We start from the raw sequence: 20,001 nt of genomic DNA, 5'->3' as shown, positions 1-20,001 counted from the left end.
AAGTGTTTATTCATCACTAACTGTCCTGGGTGGGAAGAATTAAAAACTAATGCTGAAACAATTCCTTAGCATATTTTTCATTAATCCATATGCAAAATTCTATGATCAGATTAAGTAAGATCTTAATAACTTTAACCACTAGTGCCCTGAGTGTGATTTCATCTGATTATTATTTCAACCCCTGCATACTTTTGAATTTGTCACTTTTTGTTACTGCTCTACTTAGTAAACCACTACTTTATTACTACTTTCTTACACAGCTTCTCCTAAAATTTTGCTCAGACTGTTTTCGGTGCTTGGCAATGTCCTCAGTTTCTGAAAGTAAAACTGAGAAGTACTTCAGAGTAAAACAGAAACACCGAATGTTAAATTATGGGTATGACTGGGTGTATCCTCATATAAGCGCACTAGACCAACATCAAAAATCATTAAGTGAAGCAAGGAACTGATCAGTGACTAGCAGGGGGAACTGCACCATCTGCAGAACGCACAGTAATACACAGGAACGGGCCACGGCCTACAGGGCGAAGAGTAACACAAGGCCAGTGCCAGCTGGGAATAGTCCCGTGTCCCCTGCACACGATATACCTACGGCAAATAGTTCGCAAACTTACTAAATAAAATATATAGTATTGGTGCTGAAATTTTAAAAGATGTATTTCTTTCAAGAAGTATACAGGAAGTAAAATAAAATCTTTTTTTGGTCCGTTTTATATCCAGCCATACTCTTTTATTCACCCGAGGCCACAGGTAGACAGCTATTTTGTACATTTTAAACAATAATCTTTATGAATTGAAGGTATCTGCCAAACTAATGGGAGCTGAGGTCACAAAGATACCAGGAGTTAGGAACGGCTCTGAAAAACCTCACTCAATTGTAATTAATTTCTTAGTTCTTCCTCTTTTTCTCCATCCATTTCTTAAATATCCCCAAAGGAAGAAGAAGCCTCTTTCTATAAGATTGCAAACAGGAGAAAACCATTATATTTTATTGCCAAGTGAAGAGCTCATCAGGCATCAAGGACCCCCAGTCTGCATTGCCCTCCCTGACCCAAGGCCACCCTTCCCCAGGCAAGCGGAGGCTGGGCGGAGAGAAGATCCAGGACCCAGAGGGCTCAGGAACAGGGGAGGGGTGCCAATCACATACGCAACTGCAATTTTTCAAAAAGGCTTGACATTTAATTATGTCCTTTCTAACTAAACCCCATCAACAACACTCACTTCAACACTGGCAGTGTTAAACAGCAGTTAAAAAATGGCCTGATCAAAATATTCTGAGAATCCTCCAAATACTCAAAATTGGAAATCTGTCCAAAGATCCGTTTTGAAATCTCACCCTTTATTACAGATAGATAAGTATAAGAAAGCCCTTGGGGAAACCAGTTGTTCTCTAGGTCTTACTCAAAACATTAAATCAATTTATACATTGAACATCTGCCTAGAGAGGGGAAGGTAGTTTATCTTCATTCTGCTTCTGTAATCTAAAAACTTTAATTTTAGATTAAATTAGTCCCCCGTTTCTGTGGGGACTATGAGTATTTGGGAGATGTTTCCTGTCTGATTTTCCCATATTAGCCTCACAGAGCAACCACAGACATACATGAGATGTGAGCCACACCTCCTCAGGAGAAGCAGGATGGTTGAAACATCAACATATGATTTATGTACTGGAGTTTACTCTGCTTTAGAATCTGATCTACAGTAAATCCTGTAAATGTAGTTAATTGGTAATATGCATAAGTGACTTTTTGAAATCAACAGTGTTATAGAAGAACTACTTGTGACTAATATAAAGTTATATATGTAAAAGAAACAAAATATAAAACAAAGCAATAAAATCAAATTAAATAAAAGAAACTCAAACACATGAGATATTTTTAAACAACTATTCAAACAAAGCACTCATCAGTATTATTTCCTGAATCAAGACAAAAAAAAACTGAAAAGACAGTGATAGGGAATATAAGGAAGATATTCACACTGCTAATTAAAGCTTAATTATTTTATACCTGCCACGCTGTAAGGCAAGAGGTGCACATCAAATGCCCACAAGGCTCAATCTTGACATCTTTATCATTCTCAGCACAGATTTTACAGAGCTGGAAAGTGGAGCCCATTTCACAATATAATTCATATTGTTCCTGGAATTTGGGGGGGAAAAAGTAATGTTAATGTATTTCTTGCATAAATTGTTAATACTGAATTTTCTCAAATACCATGACTTACAGTACATTCCCACACTTGATCCTGTCAGGATTATGTTGCCATTTGAAACATGTTTTAAATTGATAATGATGATTTGGTCTATAAAATATGTTTTTGAAAAATTTACGCTTTCATCAGCAGTTGTATAAGCTCCTTTACTACTTTGGATTATTTAATGCTTTGTACTATTCCTTTAGGACGGGACTTGCAAGAGTCATAGTGACACAAAAGAACAAACTTATGGTTGTAAAAAGCAATATAATTAATTTTATTTTCTTTGTAAATGCCACATACTCATCTAATTTTATTGGCAAATTACAAAAGTATATGAATAAACAGATTCTGGCTGAACATTAAATTTTATTTCTTAGATACCTATAGAAATTCCAGAATGGGAGAAAAGCATTTGCCACGCCATTCCAGCCCACATTTATCGTGTTATATAATCTCCAAAGCATAATAAGATATATTAAATTTTAAAAAATTTGAGGCTCAATAAGTTTAAATTTTCCTCAAATTCTGTATTAAATCTCTAACTAAATCGCATACTCTTTTCCCAATCCTAATCACTTCAGCAACCAAAAATTGTCTTATCAAAACTCCTTCTCTTGATTTACTATAGTTTAGAACCTTCTGACATGGTAAAATTTTCATTGTTCAAATACTGAAAAGATCTGTCACAAAGGAGATAGAAATATACTGGTGAATGTAAGGAAAATACCAAAAGAAAATAAATAAAATAAGTGCTATTTAATAAGGATACACAAAAAAAGAATTATAGAGATAAAATTTGTTTAAATAAGACAATGTTCTAATCTAGAAGGTGCCCATGTACCTGGTACTGGGTATGATAAATAAATGACAATACTTAATCCCTAACCTACTAAAAGATCTTACAGTCTTGGTGAGAAAAAAAATACATATATATACACATAATAGATACACATATATACACATACACATCCATATGTAAGTTATCTCTACCATAATGGGTGTATGTATGACTATATAAATAATTTTTTAAAAATAATTTAAGGAAAAAGACGAGAGAATGGATAAAGATGGAAAAAAATAAATAAATCTAAAGTAACTCCCCAAAACTATGAATTACTGGAGTCCCTAAAATAATAGGCAGCCCAGCTGGGCGTGGCTCAGTGGCTGAGCGTCGACCTAGGATCCAGGAGATCAGGGTTCGATTCCCGGTCAGGGCACATGATCTCGATCAATGACTCTCTCATCATTGATGTTTCTATCTCTCTCTCTCTCCCTCTCTTTTCCTCTCTCTGAAATCAATAAAGATATATTTTAAAAAATAAAATAAAAAATAAAATAATAGGCAAATACTTACATTGGTTATGACAAAGGACCAATTTGCAATTATAAAAAAAATTACCATAAGCTAAAAACCTAGATGAAGAATTTAATACAATGTAAGGGGTAAGATAGTCAAATATTTATGAGTCATTTAAGGGAATGATACCTGAATAGGTATTTTTAAACAACGGTTTTATAAAAAGGAATTTTATAAAATAAAAATTTTGTATATTTAAATATTGTATACCAGAGAATCACTACATAATTTAAAAACTGGAAATCATATATTAAATTTTAAAACTGCCCACAAACTGTACATATGTCAACAAGTGTGTTTCACATAATAATCAAGACCACTGGGACTAAAATCTAAAGAATTAGAAATAAACTAAAAAATTATCTATTGTCTTCCCCCAAACCTATAATTTGTTTTTTATTAGATTTTCATTTATTATACACATCACAAAAATGTTACAGGATATTTTAAAACTAGATTATATGGAAAATGATTCTTTAATTTTTTCCCAGATTCCCTAAATGTTTTTACTTCCTCAGTTAAAAACACTGTTACCACTTTAGTGTTTCTTAATTTTTATTTTTTAAAAGTATATTCATTCCTGGCCAGTGTTGCTCCGTGTTTAGAGCGTCAGCACAAGCACCAAAGGGTTGCGGATTCGGTTCCAGGTCAAGGGCAAGTACCTGGTTTTCAGGCTCCAGCCCCAGCCCTGGTTGGGGCGTGTGCGGGAGGCAACCAATTGATGTGTCTCTCTCACACTGATGTTTCTCTCTCTCCCCCCCTCTAAAAATCAATGGGGGAAAAAATATCCTCAGATGAGGATTAACAACAACAAAAAAGTATATTCGTATGTTCATATGTGGTGATTTCTTTATTTACAGAAATTAAACTTACATAATGTAATTTTACAAAATGAAATGTTACATAATTGAGCTTCCCATAGATGGAACATTTTTGCATAAAATGCAGAGGTGCCCATGTGAGTATGTAGAGCTACCATCCTCCTGCTAATGACTTTACAGTATGATACAGTACAGGTATAATACTTTTTTAACCTATGATAGAATATTTCAGTATTTTGTAAGTTTTCATTTTTATGAAAAATGCTAAAGTGAACACCCATGGTATAGATCTTTGTGTGTATATGCAAGTGATTTATATATGGAATCTAGAGTCAAAGACATTTTTATTTAGATTTTGATTATTACTGAATATCACCCTCAAGAGAGGCTTTGCCCAGTTATACTCCCACTCAATCTATGAGGCTGCCACAATGGATTTATAAGAATATAATTATTATCTTCAATACGCTTCACTTATTCATTCCAACTCTAAAAGCTAATGCCTATAATTATCCTGATCTGCTATGGGGTTTCCTAAACCTATGGCTTGGTCATATTTGTCTACCTACCTATAGATTTGCCTATCAATCTCCCCAAATAACTAACAAAATTATATTGGAAGCAAGAAGATTAACAGCAAAAATCTTTACTCAAAAAAATGGAAAAAGTAATGTATTTTCCTTTCAAATACCCTTAGAATTTCCTTATGTATCTTCTGCATTAAGTACCTTTACATGATTCTGGCTCTAGAATAAGTAGAGAATCTTATTTATGTCAAAAGCATTCTAGATACTTATTAATTATAAATACATTTGCACAAATTGTCCTTACCTGTGTAACTTTTATATGATCATGGGGTGTAGGTTCACATAATCCAGTTAAATCAGGATTATAACTCCTTCCATCGGGATAAAGGTAGCTGGATTATAAACAGAATTGTTATTACTAGAAACATATGTTTTAATTGCAGTTAGGTTATTTAATCAAATTCTTCTATATTCAAACACACATTTGTATATTTCCTTTTTATGTAACTTATATCAAGAACCTATTCTATCACTAATGCCATAATATTATAAGTTCTTTTTAAAACATTTAAAATCTAGAAATAATTTTCATATATGAAATGTATAATGAATAGGGACTCAGCCAATAAGCAACCATTTTCAAATAAATAACCTAACAGACATATACTAAAGATAAGTTAAAAATTTATTTTACTGGTCTCTCATGTTCTATTCCAGTCTACTTTGAATATATATATTTTTACAATTATTACATCTTTCATTTGAAGCACAGTTAATGTTAAAGGTATTTTACACAAATATATTTAACACCACAAAGAGAAAAACAGAATTAAATATTTCTCCCAAATGTTATTCAAACATTTGTATAGTGTTCTCATTTCTCTAGTTTCCCACTCTCTTTTTTTCCATCTCACTTTCTACTCACCCAACACAAGTTTAAAGAAATTAGAAAGTGTTATAAGTCCATCCTTCATTTACTTCAAATCAAGCTACAAACACAATGATTTATAAACATAAGGTTCATTATTAGAGAGAACTGAAATAAGAACTAACTCTCTAAAGTTATAGTAATGATGCCATCTTGCTGTGCTAAAAGAGTTTTTAGTAAGAAACTTATTAAAATGAAGTTTATTGTGTTGGTAAATACCTATTTAAAAATTTTTTTAACGGCAGTATTACTGTTGGATTTTGTCAACTCATTAAGTTATGGTTAATTTTGTTCAATATCTTTCTGTTCTAGACGGCTTAAATGAAAAATTAAGAATATACTATTACAATGGTGAATACTTTAAAGGGCGAACTATTAAAATTATTCTGTGAAGTAACAAAAACCATTTATCCTTAAATGAAGAGTCTATAAATATGTTAGTGTTAACTTTGAGAACAGACAATTCTCAAATGGTAAGGAACAAATCAATGAGATAATTTTTTTAAGATTTAGGAAAAGGAGTTGACTACATCTGAATATGATATAAATGTATAGTTCATTATGGGGATGGGATAAAATTCTACAAATATTAAATGAGGAGTGATAAGCAAAAGTTGATAAGTAAGTTTCTTTTTATACCCTGAAGTGTCCAATTTTAAAAATTATTATGTAAATTTTGATCACCACACTTCAAAAAAACATGTAGAAATTCTAGGAAGAAGTCAGAAATGAAAATTTACAAATATGACAATAAGACTGTTAGAGAAAAAGTTAAAGGTTCTCTTTATTTAGTGTATAAAGGGCAATTCAATTATAATTGTCCTCAGTAAACCAGGGTGAAAGACAGTGAAGGAGGAAAGCATCTTGGCTGGTTATCAAAATAAATTTATCACCTATGTAATACAATATTGGATTAAATATCAGGAAGAACTGCTGACCCTGATGATAGCTGGACTAGACAGGTGATTTCCCTTCTGTGCTTTTACTGATCTTAAAACGAAAAATGATCTAATATAGTATCTATTTTAATATAACCTAAAAATCTGATCTGCTTATCAGATTAAAATTCCATCTGATCTGTTTTTAACATAATTTACCCTAAAGTACAAATTCAATTCTTCACACTTCCCTGACGATGTGTATGTATGTGTGTTTGTGTAAATATTAAGTTAATTTATGTAGGTGTTCAGAAGCTACACTACTGATTACAAATCAGTGTTATTTTTATTGACTTTTGAAAAATAGATGGAAGGCATTGTAATAATATAAATAACTATATCAAATTACAGATTTGCCCACTCATAACCTCTATTTATAAATTAAAACTTTAAGGCACATTTTCTTAAAAACAAAAATCCTGCAATCATAGTGATTCAAAGCTACACATATGAATCTCTACTGCACTAGAGGAAAAGTATAACTGGGAACAGCAAATTTATCATAATTAAGAGAAAAAAAGAGAAGAGCACAGTACCACAGTTTACCATACAATTCTCCTGTAAGGATTTCTAGAAAGCTCACAACTATAAGAAAATGCACTTTTTCTTTACATAGATCCCATCACTTTTTTTTTGGCGATTATTTCTGGAAAGGTAAAACTTAAATCATTTGCTCTTTCCTGACTCTGGCAGACGTCCTCCTGCTCGGTTTCTATCACATTCCACGCTGCAGCAGGTGGAATCACCTGTCTCCAAGTTACTCAATAAGGCAAAGGGCAACAAAAAGTCAGTGTGGTGAAGAAACACTGAAAATATAACAAAAGAAGTGGAACGGGACTAAAATGAATGAGAGCTGTGTTTACTATGAAGGGGCTTATCAGGCTGCCTCAAATTTGTGGGTAGGCTAAAGTAGGTTTACAGTTATTCGTATGGAAAATACAGTAACTAATGAATAATAACACAATAATAAACTGCTTCCCATGTTCACAACTGTAAACCTACTTTTGCCCACCCCTGTGTGTGTGTATAGTTTTATACCTATTTTAAAACAACTTTTAAGTTGCAACTTATTTTCCTTTAAAAGATATAAACTAGTCATTTCATGTTGGAATTTATTTGCTATAACATATAGGTAAAATTCAAATAACTAGGATACCTTACAATAACTATTTTAGATTAGGAGATAAACAATAAAAATGAAGGAGAATCTATTTCTTAGTCTTGAAATAAAAACCAAGCAACCATGTCACCAGCCTCACTATCCATTTTCTCCATCTCAGAGCAGCCTGCACTTTTCACATTTGTGAATGTTCCCTGACACCCATTTCTCATACTCACAATCCTTCCCTGCTGCCATCAATCAGGGCTTGAAATAAGGGCTTGTTATGAGGTATGGTCTGTAAGATATTGCCATCCCCTGTCACATAGCCGATGGCCCACTGTCCCAATCTAGTGCAGCTTAACCGGAAAATGTAGCTGTAAAACACGAGGAAATTGTTTAATCACATTCAAAATGTATATAAGCACTATACAATTTGTTAATTTTTTAAAGCTAAAGAATAAACAGAATTATTTAGAATTCCTGATATAAATTTATTTCTTCTAAATTATTTTAACACTGTTGTACTCCTCCATGTACTGAACCGTAACAGAAGCAACGATCATTTTCCCTTAAATGTCGTCAGAGTTATATGAGAAAATAATTGACGTTGTAGACTATCAAGTGATTTATTGCCATTGCCATGGTGCCCTGGCTGGTGTTTCTCAGTGGTCAGAGCGCTGTCCTGTGTACCAAAGGGCTGTGTGTTCAGTTCCCGGTCAGGGCATATACCCAGGTTGCAGGTTTGATCCCTGGTCAGGGCGCATAGGGGAGGCAACCAATCAGTGTTTCTTTCGCTCTCCCCATCTCCCTTCTTCTCTCTCTAGAATCAATAAAGAAAACATATCTTCAGGTAAGGATTAAAAACAAAGAAGTGCTAGTGGTAAGAACCAGCTAGGACAAATCACTTTTGGAAAGTAAAAATAAAACAGGTAAGTAAAAATTTAATTTGTCCATCTTGGACATAAATTGAGCCAGTTTCTACTGTGGAATTCAATATGTAATTTTATAACTTAAAAAGTATGCAGTTTGGGTTAATAAGTTGTATTAATAATTAAAAATAACACTTTTTCTTTTGAATATTCCAGCCATACTATCTTTAAATAAGAGCTCTAAAGAGCTGACCTAGAAATATTAAGAACCTCACTCTGGTTACAGAGCCTTTGAAAATAAATTCTCAATAAAGTTTAAAAACATTCTCTTAGCCTGAAAACAGAAAATCAACTTTTCAATTATTGGCATCCTAATCAGATAAAAAAAAATCCCACACAGACTAATGCCTGCCTGTTGGATCCCAAATAAAGCACAACCTGAGGAACCCAACATCCCTGGAAAAGGCCCAACTATTTTCTTTACCATAAAGACAAAGAGATGGCCTTCCAAGACAAAGGGCCAGTTAAACAGACATATTTTATAAAACAAATCTGTATCAAAATTATTTGATTTGTGCATTAAGAGAGTTTTCCTAAACACATCTGCAAAGCCCCACCATACCTGACTTACTATAATTTACCACAGCTACACATTTCATCTTTAACTACCTAAAACTAAGTAGAATAAATTGCTTCAGGGCAAGTTGTGAAGAAAAGGAAGGCATCTTTTCAGAGAGCAATATCTTTTTATTAAGAAAACTATTCCAATAGTGATGAGACCCGGCTTTTGCTTCCAACACTGTCATTAACTTTCTCTGGATCTTGAAAAAGAGAACATAAGAGGGACTCAGTTTCCTTATTATATTTATAGAACCGAACAAGGTAATTTCCCAAATAACTTGTGTTAAATTGGTTTAACAAAGATTGCATGATCCCAACCATATCACATTTTTCAAAGCATACTCCAAGAACAAAAATATTTTGATGCCAATCTAGACAGTAAAAATTATGGAAAATCCCAGGTTAGATTCTTGGATGAAACAAAATGACTCATCTAAGCCACTGTCCATGTGCAAAATATCTGACCTGCTCTCATGGTCCCAATGAGAACCAGCTCTCCTTAACCTTAACAGAAGACCAGAACGTGAGGTACACTGTTTTCTGCACCCCAACCTTCTTTTTACATACCATACAGATTGTCAAATATAAAAAAAGGGGGAATTTTTCATTACAGCAAAGAAGAAAGGAATCAACAACATTGGCTTGTGCTTGAAAAGACTTTGTTAAAAGACAAGCACCATTTACACTACAAATCAAATAAAAATATTGGAAGAAAAAGGTAGACTTAAAAAAACACACACATCAAATTCCTTCCTAAAATGAAATGGCCTCTATGTGAAAATCAGCACACTCATGGACATAAAAATGGTGTCTCCTTACTAAAATGTGAGTGTGTGCAGACAGGTCTGCCAATACTGCCGTACCCAGCACGCCACCTGCCAGGGCACCAATGGCTAGTATATGCCTAATGCATTTCTAGATAAGTTGTGGGGAAATGCATTAATCAGGGAGCAGACATTTTCTGATGCCAGATTTGCCATTAACAAAGTGTGATTTCTTGGGCAAAGTGAGAGGGGCTGGCCAAACAGCCAACCTCTGTGCATCTCATTCAGTTTATCATCTGGAAGATAAACCAATTCTGTGGCTGTAAAGCAACGCGAGGTATAATGGAAGAAGTTCTTATGGATATGAAACTAGCTTGGTTTACAACAATGGGTTTATATATGTTCATGTACTTATATGTGTTTATATGTACATATGTATTTATCACAGGGCCAAGCTGAATGTCTTGAAAAATAATTTTTATAAGAACATGAATCTGATATTCAAATATACACATACAATTTTATACATAAACACAGGTGTCATGAAAACAGTCAGTATGCTATATCCTACTCCAACTTGAAAATCAGAACTCTGAGACCAAATGAACCTCCAAGTTCATCAAATTACACCACATTTTCTTTCACTTTATGACACTAAGTTTCAGAACAAGAGCAATGTATCATTTTAAAGGATTCACTTAAGAAGCACTGTTTTGGTCTATTAGCTTTCCCCTCCCTCCACCCCCATGGGCGTTACTGATTTATTTAGGAATGAATCATAAAGGACTTTCATCTTTATTACACCACAGAATGTGACTGCTGAAAAGTCCTACCTTCCAGGTTTGGTGCTGTACTTCTGCAGGCGTGCCTTCACTTCATCATAGGTGAGAAACGCCATGTAACCAGGATGTGTTACAGCCAAGAAATTCCAATTCCGCAGAATAGAGCCCCAAGGCTAAAAATATAAATGAAACATATTAACTACATAACATCATGTATACCAACCCATCACTTAAATACACTTCCTGAAATTCTCCTGTATATTTTCAAGGTGAATATGAGCTTATGTGGCTTAGGCTAACTTTTATTATCTAACAGTAAACATGCAAAAACTTTATCTTTTTGGAAAAATATAATTAGGCAGAAAACATTTCCTAGGAATAGAAAACAGAACAAAAAGGAAAACTAGATAATCTCTTTCTACAAATATTCCCAACAGTGCACCTGTGATCATTTTAAAACCTGAACCACATCACTCTTCTGTTCAAAGCCCTCCTACTAAGTAAAAGGCAAAGTCCTCGGGAATGGCCTCGACGGGCCTTGCAGCATTCGTCCCCAACTCCCTTTCTCCAGCACCTGCGGTGCATCCCCGCCTTCTGCCTCTTCTCCAGGCACGCTGGCCCCTCTGCTGTGGGCTTGAACACAACTGCACTCTCTCGCCTCGGAGCCTTTGCATTTGCCGATTCCTTTACCGGAATCCTTTCTCGAAATACCGTGATTCCTTTCTCCAAATGTCGCTTCCACAACAGAGCCTTCTCAGAGCACCATACTTAAAACTGTTTTCTCTCCTCGCATGACTTACCCCCGGGTGTCTGCTTTACTCACTAATGTACCTCTAGAATCTCATTTCGTAGGACAAGAAACTGTACCACAGGACGTAAGTGCAAAGGCAAAGTTTACACATTAGCCATAAGCTACGTCGCGAAGAACGTGCCTGTCTGTTCCCCAAAGGGACCCAGGCGCTGGCACCCGGTGTTGGAAGCAGCAGCGAGGCAGGGCCACCGCTGCTGCACAGCCCCGGCTGGGGCCTCACTCCCAATGTGGTGTCTGCCACACAACATGCCCCATACTCACACCGGTTTATCCCTGCATAGCTAGGGAATTAGAAATGGTTTTTGGTTTAGGAGGGAGTGATGCAACCACCTTTCCCAGAAGTACAAGCACAAGGTTTGTATTCTTCTCTCTTTAATGTGATTAGCTGTCCCCCAGTCAGTCACCATGGCAAGAGAAGAAAGGCAATCAGTGACAGACAATTTGGCTTGAGGGTGTGGCTGAACCATCTCAGCCAGATTTTGAAGGCCCAAGCTACATTTTCCCCAAGGAACTGGCAGCACACTGTATCTGATGTGCCAGATTATTAACTCACATCTACATGAAAGAAAAAAAAAAGGTCATTTCTTTTGCCAAGGGAAAGTCGTAGAAACAGTCATCTAGAAATGACTATTGGTAAGAGGGCTTCTGCTTTGTGTGTTTTGAGACATGTTCCTCAATACTGTTAAGCGTTTCAAATTCGCGAGGCCAAATTCTTCAAAGATCAAACCTATCCCTTGAGATCAGGGTACCGAGGGAAGGAATGATTTAGTAACAAAGAGCTTTTTAATCTTTCCTGACAAGAGAAAAATCTTTAAGGCATTTCCCCATCAAGCTGAAATATCCAACTGGGCAAAAAGCAGCTCTATAGAACACTGTTACGAGAGCCTTGTCTATGTACTGAAACAAAACATATTTTTAATTTTCTTCTTAAAGGCACGGCTAGACATTGCATAAACAATCCTTGGAAGAATAGCAGTGTATGTTTTAAAAAACTGAGAAAAAACTGCTATTACAGGCACTGGGATTTGTTTGGTTTTGATCTGCTTCCCTGTCTACAACAAAGACAGAAAGAATATAAAATATTTGGGTCGCTTCCATTGAAGTCCACACAAATTGATGGGACAGTTGTTTTTAAAAAATGCTGAACTTTATAGAGCGCCATTGTACAGATCAAAATACAAGCAAAAAAAATGAAGTTTGAGTCTTGAGCCAACTGCCGCAGTAGTTAGCAACCATTTCCTAGTACTAATCCAGAGGGCTAGCTCCTAGCTGCAAAAATATTTATGTAATAGAAAAAGTCTGTGTACTGTTTTCGTTATGAATACAACCCAGTCAGAAACACGTGGTAGTTATGTGTTATTGTTTTTTAAACTATTTTGCCCACTAATGGTTTAAAGAAGGGAAAATAAAGTGCTTTGGACAGTAAGAATTATTTTGCAATTGGTTTTTAGAGACTAAAGGAAATCTTTTCACACACACAAAAACAAATTTGGAAATGTTTAATGACTAATAATAAATTAATGAAGTGAATTAAGGAGACTAGTCCCTCCATTCTCCCCAAATTCGATTATTTTCAAAAATAGCCATTTACTAAGTTATAACTTATGTTGGTGGAGGGGCCTCAGCTGGTCTGCCCAGATACTTTTTCTTATTATTTGCAACAATGAGTGCCTTTCCTCCTATTTTTTTCCCTTATTCCATTGATGTTATGTATTCCATAGTATATTCCCCCAAATCATTCACCCCTTACCCTGCTGCTCCTCAAATTTATTGCCCGGTTTCTCAACAATCCAGTCTTCTCTACCGTGGGGAAAGTGGGGGAGAAGGGGAACAACAGCCCCCAAGAGAGGAAAGAGAGCAGCTAACCCCTGTACTCCACCCCAGGACTTAAGTACCTGCCGAGCCCAGGTCTCTGAAATACGTGGAGTTCGTCTCCTAGCCTCTGCCGACTCCTCCTTCAAACCCTTAGGCTCTCTCTAAATGTGAGACCCCATCCTGAGAGGGCACCTTGCCCACTTTCAGGCCCCACTCTGCTAAATACCCCATGTCCCACAGTGTAGAGCCAGAATTCACTGCCAGTTAACCACCAATATCACAGCTGCAGAAGACTATTCATGCAGTTAGTGTTCACAAACCTACATTTTCATGTTGAATACATAATTACAACTTAAAACTATTACTCAATTTTTAAAGTTGTGTAAAAAGAAAAGATCAGTAAAAGTTAATACACCCACTCTTCTATTCATAGAACCAACTTTTTTTCTTATTTAAAGTAGATGTATGATTACTCATTTGAATAATGAAACTGAAAGCAGTAAAAATCTAAGACACATACAGGGGCTAATGAGGGCTCTTTAGCTTCTTCTGTAATTAAGTGTTTGAAAAGAAACTATGCATTCTTTGGTCCATAAGGAAGAGTCGGTTTTATTACCTAAAACTTTTTACAGCAGCTCTGCTTAAAAAGCTTCTTTTCCTCTCCCTTCCTGATGAGCATAAATAAGATATACATAACAGTGTATTAAGACAAGTTGGGCTGTTTTAAAGTGAAACAGCTTATGAGAAAATACGTGCGCATATTAAATAGCAGTTTGGGTAAGTGTTTAACCAACATTAAGTTGCTCCTGTACTTTAACATATAACTCTGAGGTATTTTAGCATTTAACATGCACACTAACAGTCATCCAGGCTCCCCCTAAAACACACTTTTCCTAGAACGTTAGGTCTAAGGTATGAAAATAATCTTTGTTCTGTCCCTTCACAAGTGGAAGAGGCAAAGCTCCTACTACTTAGACTGTCTTCGTATCACATTCAAGTATCTGGAAAATTTTAAGACGCTGATTAGTATCAGGTAACACAACCTTTTTCTAAAATGTATCTTAAAATCATATAAGCTGGCAACCTATAGATACCAAGGGAGTAATCACAAAACTGCTGTAAACTGAAAATAAGCAAAAGCACATTTTGTGCAGTCACTTATCTAATTTCTTATCGTATATGCCCTAGGAAGGATTATAACTGTAAAGTTGTAATAAAGTAAAACATATTCGATGAGTATTGTTGACAAGAGTTAATTTGCCTTCTGTTAACAGGTTCTTTCATAAATTAGAAGTTAATCCCATGCAATCTTGTTTTCTTACATAAATCAGTCACCCAATCCTTGCAGGCTAGTGCAAAGCAGAGTCATAAATCACAGAGGCAAAAGACTTATAACATGGCAAACAGAAAAACCAATATTATACTCTTAACGTTTGTTGAAAGCATGTTTCAAACAATAAATCCTACTACACACTAAAGTAACAAAAAACTGCATCAGAATATAAGCAAGCCTGGTTTCTGATCAATTTGCCTCACTGACTATATCATTTATCCTGATGATTTTAGGTGGGACTCTTTCATTTCATGACTCCTAGAACTGAATCCCATAGATGAAACACAATTTAGTGGTAGGGCCAAATTCAAAACACAAATTTTAAGTCTTTATGTTTAGGGTAATGCCATTAAGACACACAAAAGAATACAATGTTAACACCGAACTTTCATCACATGATACCTGCTTTTCTGAATAGCTATGTAAAGACAATTATAAAGAAATGATTTAAAAAAAATAAAAATAACATGAGAAGGTTAATCTCAAAATGATATATATTAGGGAGAAAACAGGAAATAAAATACTAATTTTCCAAAAGAGAGATTTGTTAAGTGACCTATAATATTGATGGAATATGTATATAGCAACTGAAAATTGAAAATTATATTGATGAAAAATATTTTCTGACATGGAAAGATGTTTATAACATATGACTGAACGAGCAAAGCAAACGGTAGAACAGTACACAATGGAGTAATCTCCTATACAGAACGGGATACAATTTCTGTCTATTTCCACATATACTATTTACCTTCTCACCTAATGAATGTGGGAGGCAAAGGAGAAAAGTTAGGATACAACCAGCAAATGCCCACCTGCAAAAGCTGCATTATATCAGTTACTGGGCCAAAAAGACTAACAAAGTAAAGTGAGAAATTAAATAAGGAATTGAAAACAAAGCTCCTTTGCATGAATCTTCTCAAAGCTAACAAGCAACTCTTAGGCTCACAGCACCCGACAGTTGAAACAAACTCTAAACTTACAGCAATGACTAGTTTTAAAATTATGGACACCCAAAATGAGACTATAACCAATTTGTTTGTATGTGTGTGCATGTGTGTGTATGTGTGTAAAAGAGAGGTATACACATGTGTGCACACATGCACACTGCACACACACAAGGGAGGGAGGGTTAAGTGAATGGAAACTTACCTGAAATAGCCTGGTAAAAATATCAAATTCAAAAACCGAAATATAATCATTACATGTTAAATCAATTGTTGATTTTAGAGCCATTGCTTCCAGGCCAGAGCTAATTTGATGGACCTCATGAAGGCACTGTCTGAATACTTTCCATGGCACAATAGTTCTGCACAAGAAAAAAAATGAGTAAATTGAATCGAGTGTCATTTAAGAAATACCTTCCATTGAAACAGCACGATTCCATCATAACATTAATATAATTGCATTTGTACGAAAAGACAAATAGTTGAGAATATTGTCCATAATTCAAAACGCATGTAATGGGTTTTGCTAACTGGATTATTTTCCATTCACTAAGAACATGACAAAAACCTAAATCAATTTCTTCTCTCAAACAGTCCTTGGCTATCAAGATATTTCTAAAGATGCACGCGAAAGGAGGTATTAGGTCAAAGTCCTGTATGTCTGACCTCTTCGTGTATACAAGATTATGAAACTTAGAATCAAGTTAAACTCTCCCTATTTATTTTCTTAAAATAATTACAAGATGATGAATTCATATAATAGAATCCTTTGTTCTCTGCCCCATTCTCTACCATCTTGAGAAAGATCAGGTGGAAAGTCATTAATACATTTTAGCCATTACACCAATGTTTTCTGCAGAGATGAAAAGCACGTGTCATCTAACCTTTCATATGAATGCAAAGGGAAATCTTAGTATTTTTCAACCAACCACACACAATATCTATCACATAGAATTTTATTTATTAAACACTTATTCACTAATTTAAATATCATGCATCAAAAATTTTATTAGGTAATGCATTTATATGGTTCAAAAATTTAGAACAGCATAGAATGGTATCCAGGAAAAAGTCTCCTAACCTATCCCCTTCCTGACCAGTTTCCAACATTCACCCACTTCCTCCCCACCATGAAATTAAGTAACACTTGTTCATTCCTTAGTTAATGTTCCTCCTTTGGGATGTTAAATGCCTACACCACAAGAGGGGGAAGAAAGAAACCATTCATATTTTTAACATTTTAAAGTTGCAGTTTTCACAGTAACACAGCATAAGAGCTATACATACCCTTTTATAAGACTTCATGTATTTAAATCGTAGGCTTTTCTTTACCAGTATCTCTTGAGAAATAAGACTCAGGCAGAATAGACTAAATTGGCCCCATCCTAAACCAGTCCTCCCAGTGAAGCATCACCATAAATATACAACTTCCATATTCATTCAGTAATCATCTACTGTGTGGTTGTCAAATTTGAGCATGCGTCAGAATCACTGAAAGGATTGTTAATACAGAAATTGCTGATCCTCAACCTAAGATATTCTAATTCAAGATGACTGGGGTGGGGTCTGAGAACTTACAGTTCTAACAAGTTCCCAAAAAATGCTGATGCAGCCAGTCTGGGGCAACACACTGAGAGTCACTCATCTCGTACACCTAATAATTGCTAAGGCAAGGTCTATTTCTGTGGAGAAATCTAACTAAATGCCATCTCCTCCTTGCAGAGCACATTTTCAGGGTACAAGTAGGGGTGTAATGCTAAGGAATATGGAGGCAGGATATTTAAGGAAAAGCTGGAGGAATTACAAAAAAGGAGCGATCTGTGGCAAGATAAATAAACAAACGGTGAGCCAGGCTTACAGCAGTATGCTGCAGTTACAAGGCAGTTTAGGTTTGATATACCATCAAAAGAAAAACTATGAGGCTGATTACATCAAAAGGTTTTCTCTATGTATGAAAAAAACAGGAAACCACAGAGAGCAGAGAGACACCACATCAGATGCCATTTAGAAGAAACACGCATTGGGCTCTGATTAAGGTTACCAAAATGTTGCTGTTTTAAAAGAACAAGGAAAACTTTGATAATATTAGAAGGCTATTGATTTATAGTGCAGTGTAAACATGCATTTTGTCCAGCTTCGTTACAGCTGCTGTGGAAGAAGTGACGCCTAAGAAGCCCAGTCTCCTTTGCCAGATTAAAGTTCCAAATATTCAACACACAAAGGGGACATGAACCATGATATTCAATGTAAAAAACAATTAAAGAACTACTGATTTAAGAATGGTATATGTTTTAACTTTTGTATAGAAATGTTTAAAAATTTATCTTGTGTATAAAGTATAAAAAAGTAAATAAATTGACCAAATAGACACCTTTAATGTCTGTTATCCATAAAACTATCCGCATCCCAATAGTTAAGGTACATACATACAGATCATAATTCTTTTGAATATCCAATGATTTCCCAAGGCAAATTATTTTTTTTTTTAAAAGTACTAATTTCTAAAATTTTAGTCTAATATAGCATTTTGGAACAACAATTTACAGAGGGGCAAGCTATATTTCCACAGTAGTTGTGTAAATGAGACTTCCTCATAGTTCACTTGTGATAAACCTAATGTCCAAAGAAGCATTTGCTCAAACCTTAATTTAGAGTAGTGACAGGAATTAAGAAGAAAGGGCAAAATTTGGTTAACTTACTATATACAAAAGATTGTACAACAAATACCTTCCTTTGATCAGCTGAGCCAAACGCCCACCGTGAGAAGGTGAGGGGAATGGTAGGAAGGACAGAAACAGAGTACAATGACAGGTTTAAAAAAAATTGTTTTAGAACTATTGCACTAAGGATCTAGACTTTCCAAAGAGGTTTTCAAGTTGCTACCACATTTATTCCTGAGGTGTGCTGGGGTGGAGGCTGGGGGGTAACTTTTTACATCTTTAAATCAAACTATAGCAACAAGACAGAGTGGTAGTTTCTACTACCTCTCCCCCTAGAGATGAAGAAAGTGAGAGAAAATATTAATGACAAACTGTCTTACAAATACATAGAAACATCAGTGTGCTACCTGAGACCTGGGAAAGAAAAGAGGAAGAGAAAGAAAAGAAATACAGGCATAAAAAGAAAAAGAACATCTAAACTTTAAAATCTCACTAGTCCAGAAATATTCTAATCTGTCCTTTTGCCACTTAAATTATAAATCACTTTAATTATAAGTTGAATGAACTTTAAAATCCACTAAAAAGCAAAAGTAACTGTCAATCCCCAAAGAATGGAATATAAGACCAATGAGTAGTCACATACTTGTAATAATATGATTTCAGGATCTTTAGATTTCCAATAGGAACAAGAGCTGCCATTTACTGATGGCTTATTATCTGCCAATCTCCAAGTTCTTTATATATACAACTTGAGTTTGAAACAGTTTAACACTATGAGGCATATATTTATCTTTATGATACAGATAAAGTGAGGCTTAAAGAGGTTATGGGATTTGTCCAAGAAAGACCTTAGATGTGTCAGGTGTTGTGCTAGGTTCTGAATGTAAATATAAAGTCACAATCTAATAAGTGGAATTCTAAATAAATTATGGTATGCATGTGCCATGGGAACCCCATGGGATGGAGATCCATGAGAACAGAAATTGTATTTTATTCATCTTTGCCCTAGACAATTGAGGTATACAACTAAAATGAGTGTTTTCAAATTAAACTGTGTCTAGGGAAGTCAAGAGAGTGTTTCACGAGAGTGTTTCACAGAGAAGGAGCCTAGAAATTTGTGCTACCATCTGCCTGCTACACAGAAATCTTAAAAAAAATGATAGTAGGTTTATATTATGTCTGGAGACAGGAACTTGATAAATTATAAGGCTATATTATAATTCTGTTATTAGATAATAGTCCCTGGTCTATCACAAAAACAAAATAATTATATTTTAAAATCTTGAAAATAGTATCCTTTCAGAGAAAATAGGATCAAGTCCACACACACAAACAAAACTGCAAAGGGTTCAGCAGGTCGGCAGCTGACAAACCACTCAACTTTCCAGGCTTATCTATTCCTCTGTAAAGTGGAGGAGAGTATTAGATCTTTTCATTTGAAAATTCTGAAGTTTTAAGACAAAAGTATAAAGGAATGAAAGAAGGTTACAATAATAAATATGTTAGAATAAAAATGTTAGAAGATTG

General features: G+C 34.9%; 1 protein-coding gene across 2 annotated transcripts in view; it reads right to left on the bottom strand.

The window, feature by feature from the left end:
* CBLB (Cbl proto-oncogene B) overlaps positions 1 to 20,001 on the bottom strand; it is a 189,668-nt gene that overhangs the window by 68,057 nt on the left and 101,610 nt on the right. For both annotated transcript variants that reach the window (XM_081138560.1, XM_081138561.1), the window contains exons 5-9: positions 16,020 to 16,176; positions 10,960 to 11,081; positions 8,109 to 8,246; positions 5,209 to 5,296; positions 2,010 to 2,141 (exon numbers count right to left, since the gene is read on the bottom strand). In XM_081138560.1, the coding sequence (XP_080994686.1) occupies positions 2,010 to 2,141; positions 5,209 to 5,296; positions 8,109 to 8,246; positions 10,960 to 11,081; positions 16,020 to 16,176 (637 nt within the window). The remainder of the gene's footprint in view (positions 1 to 2,009; positions 2,142 to 5,208; positions 5,297 to 8,108; positions 8,247 to 10,959; positions 11,082 to 16,019; positions 16,177 to 20,001) is intronic.

Source organism: Miniopterus schreibersii (assembly GCF_964146895.1).
Source record: "Miniopterus schreibersii genome assembly, chromosome: 5".
NCBI lineage: Eukaryota > Metazoa > Chordata > Mammalia > Chiroptera > Miniopteridae > Miniopterus > Miniopterus schreibersii.
Note: the sequence above shows the minus strand (reverse complement) of the source record. Positions and strands in the feature narration are given on the sequence as shown.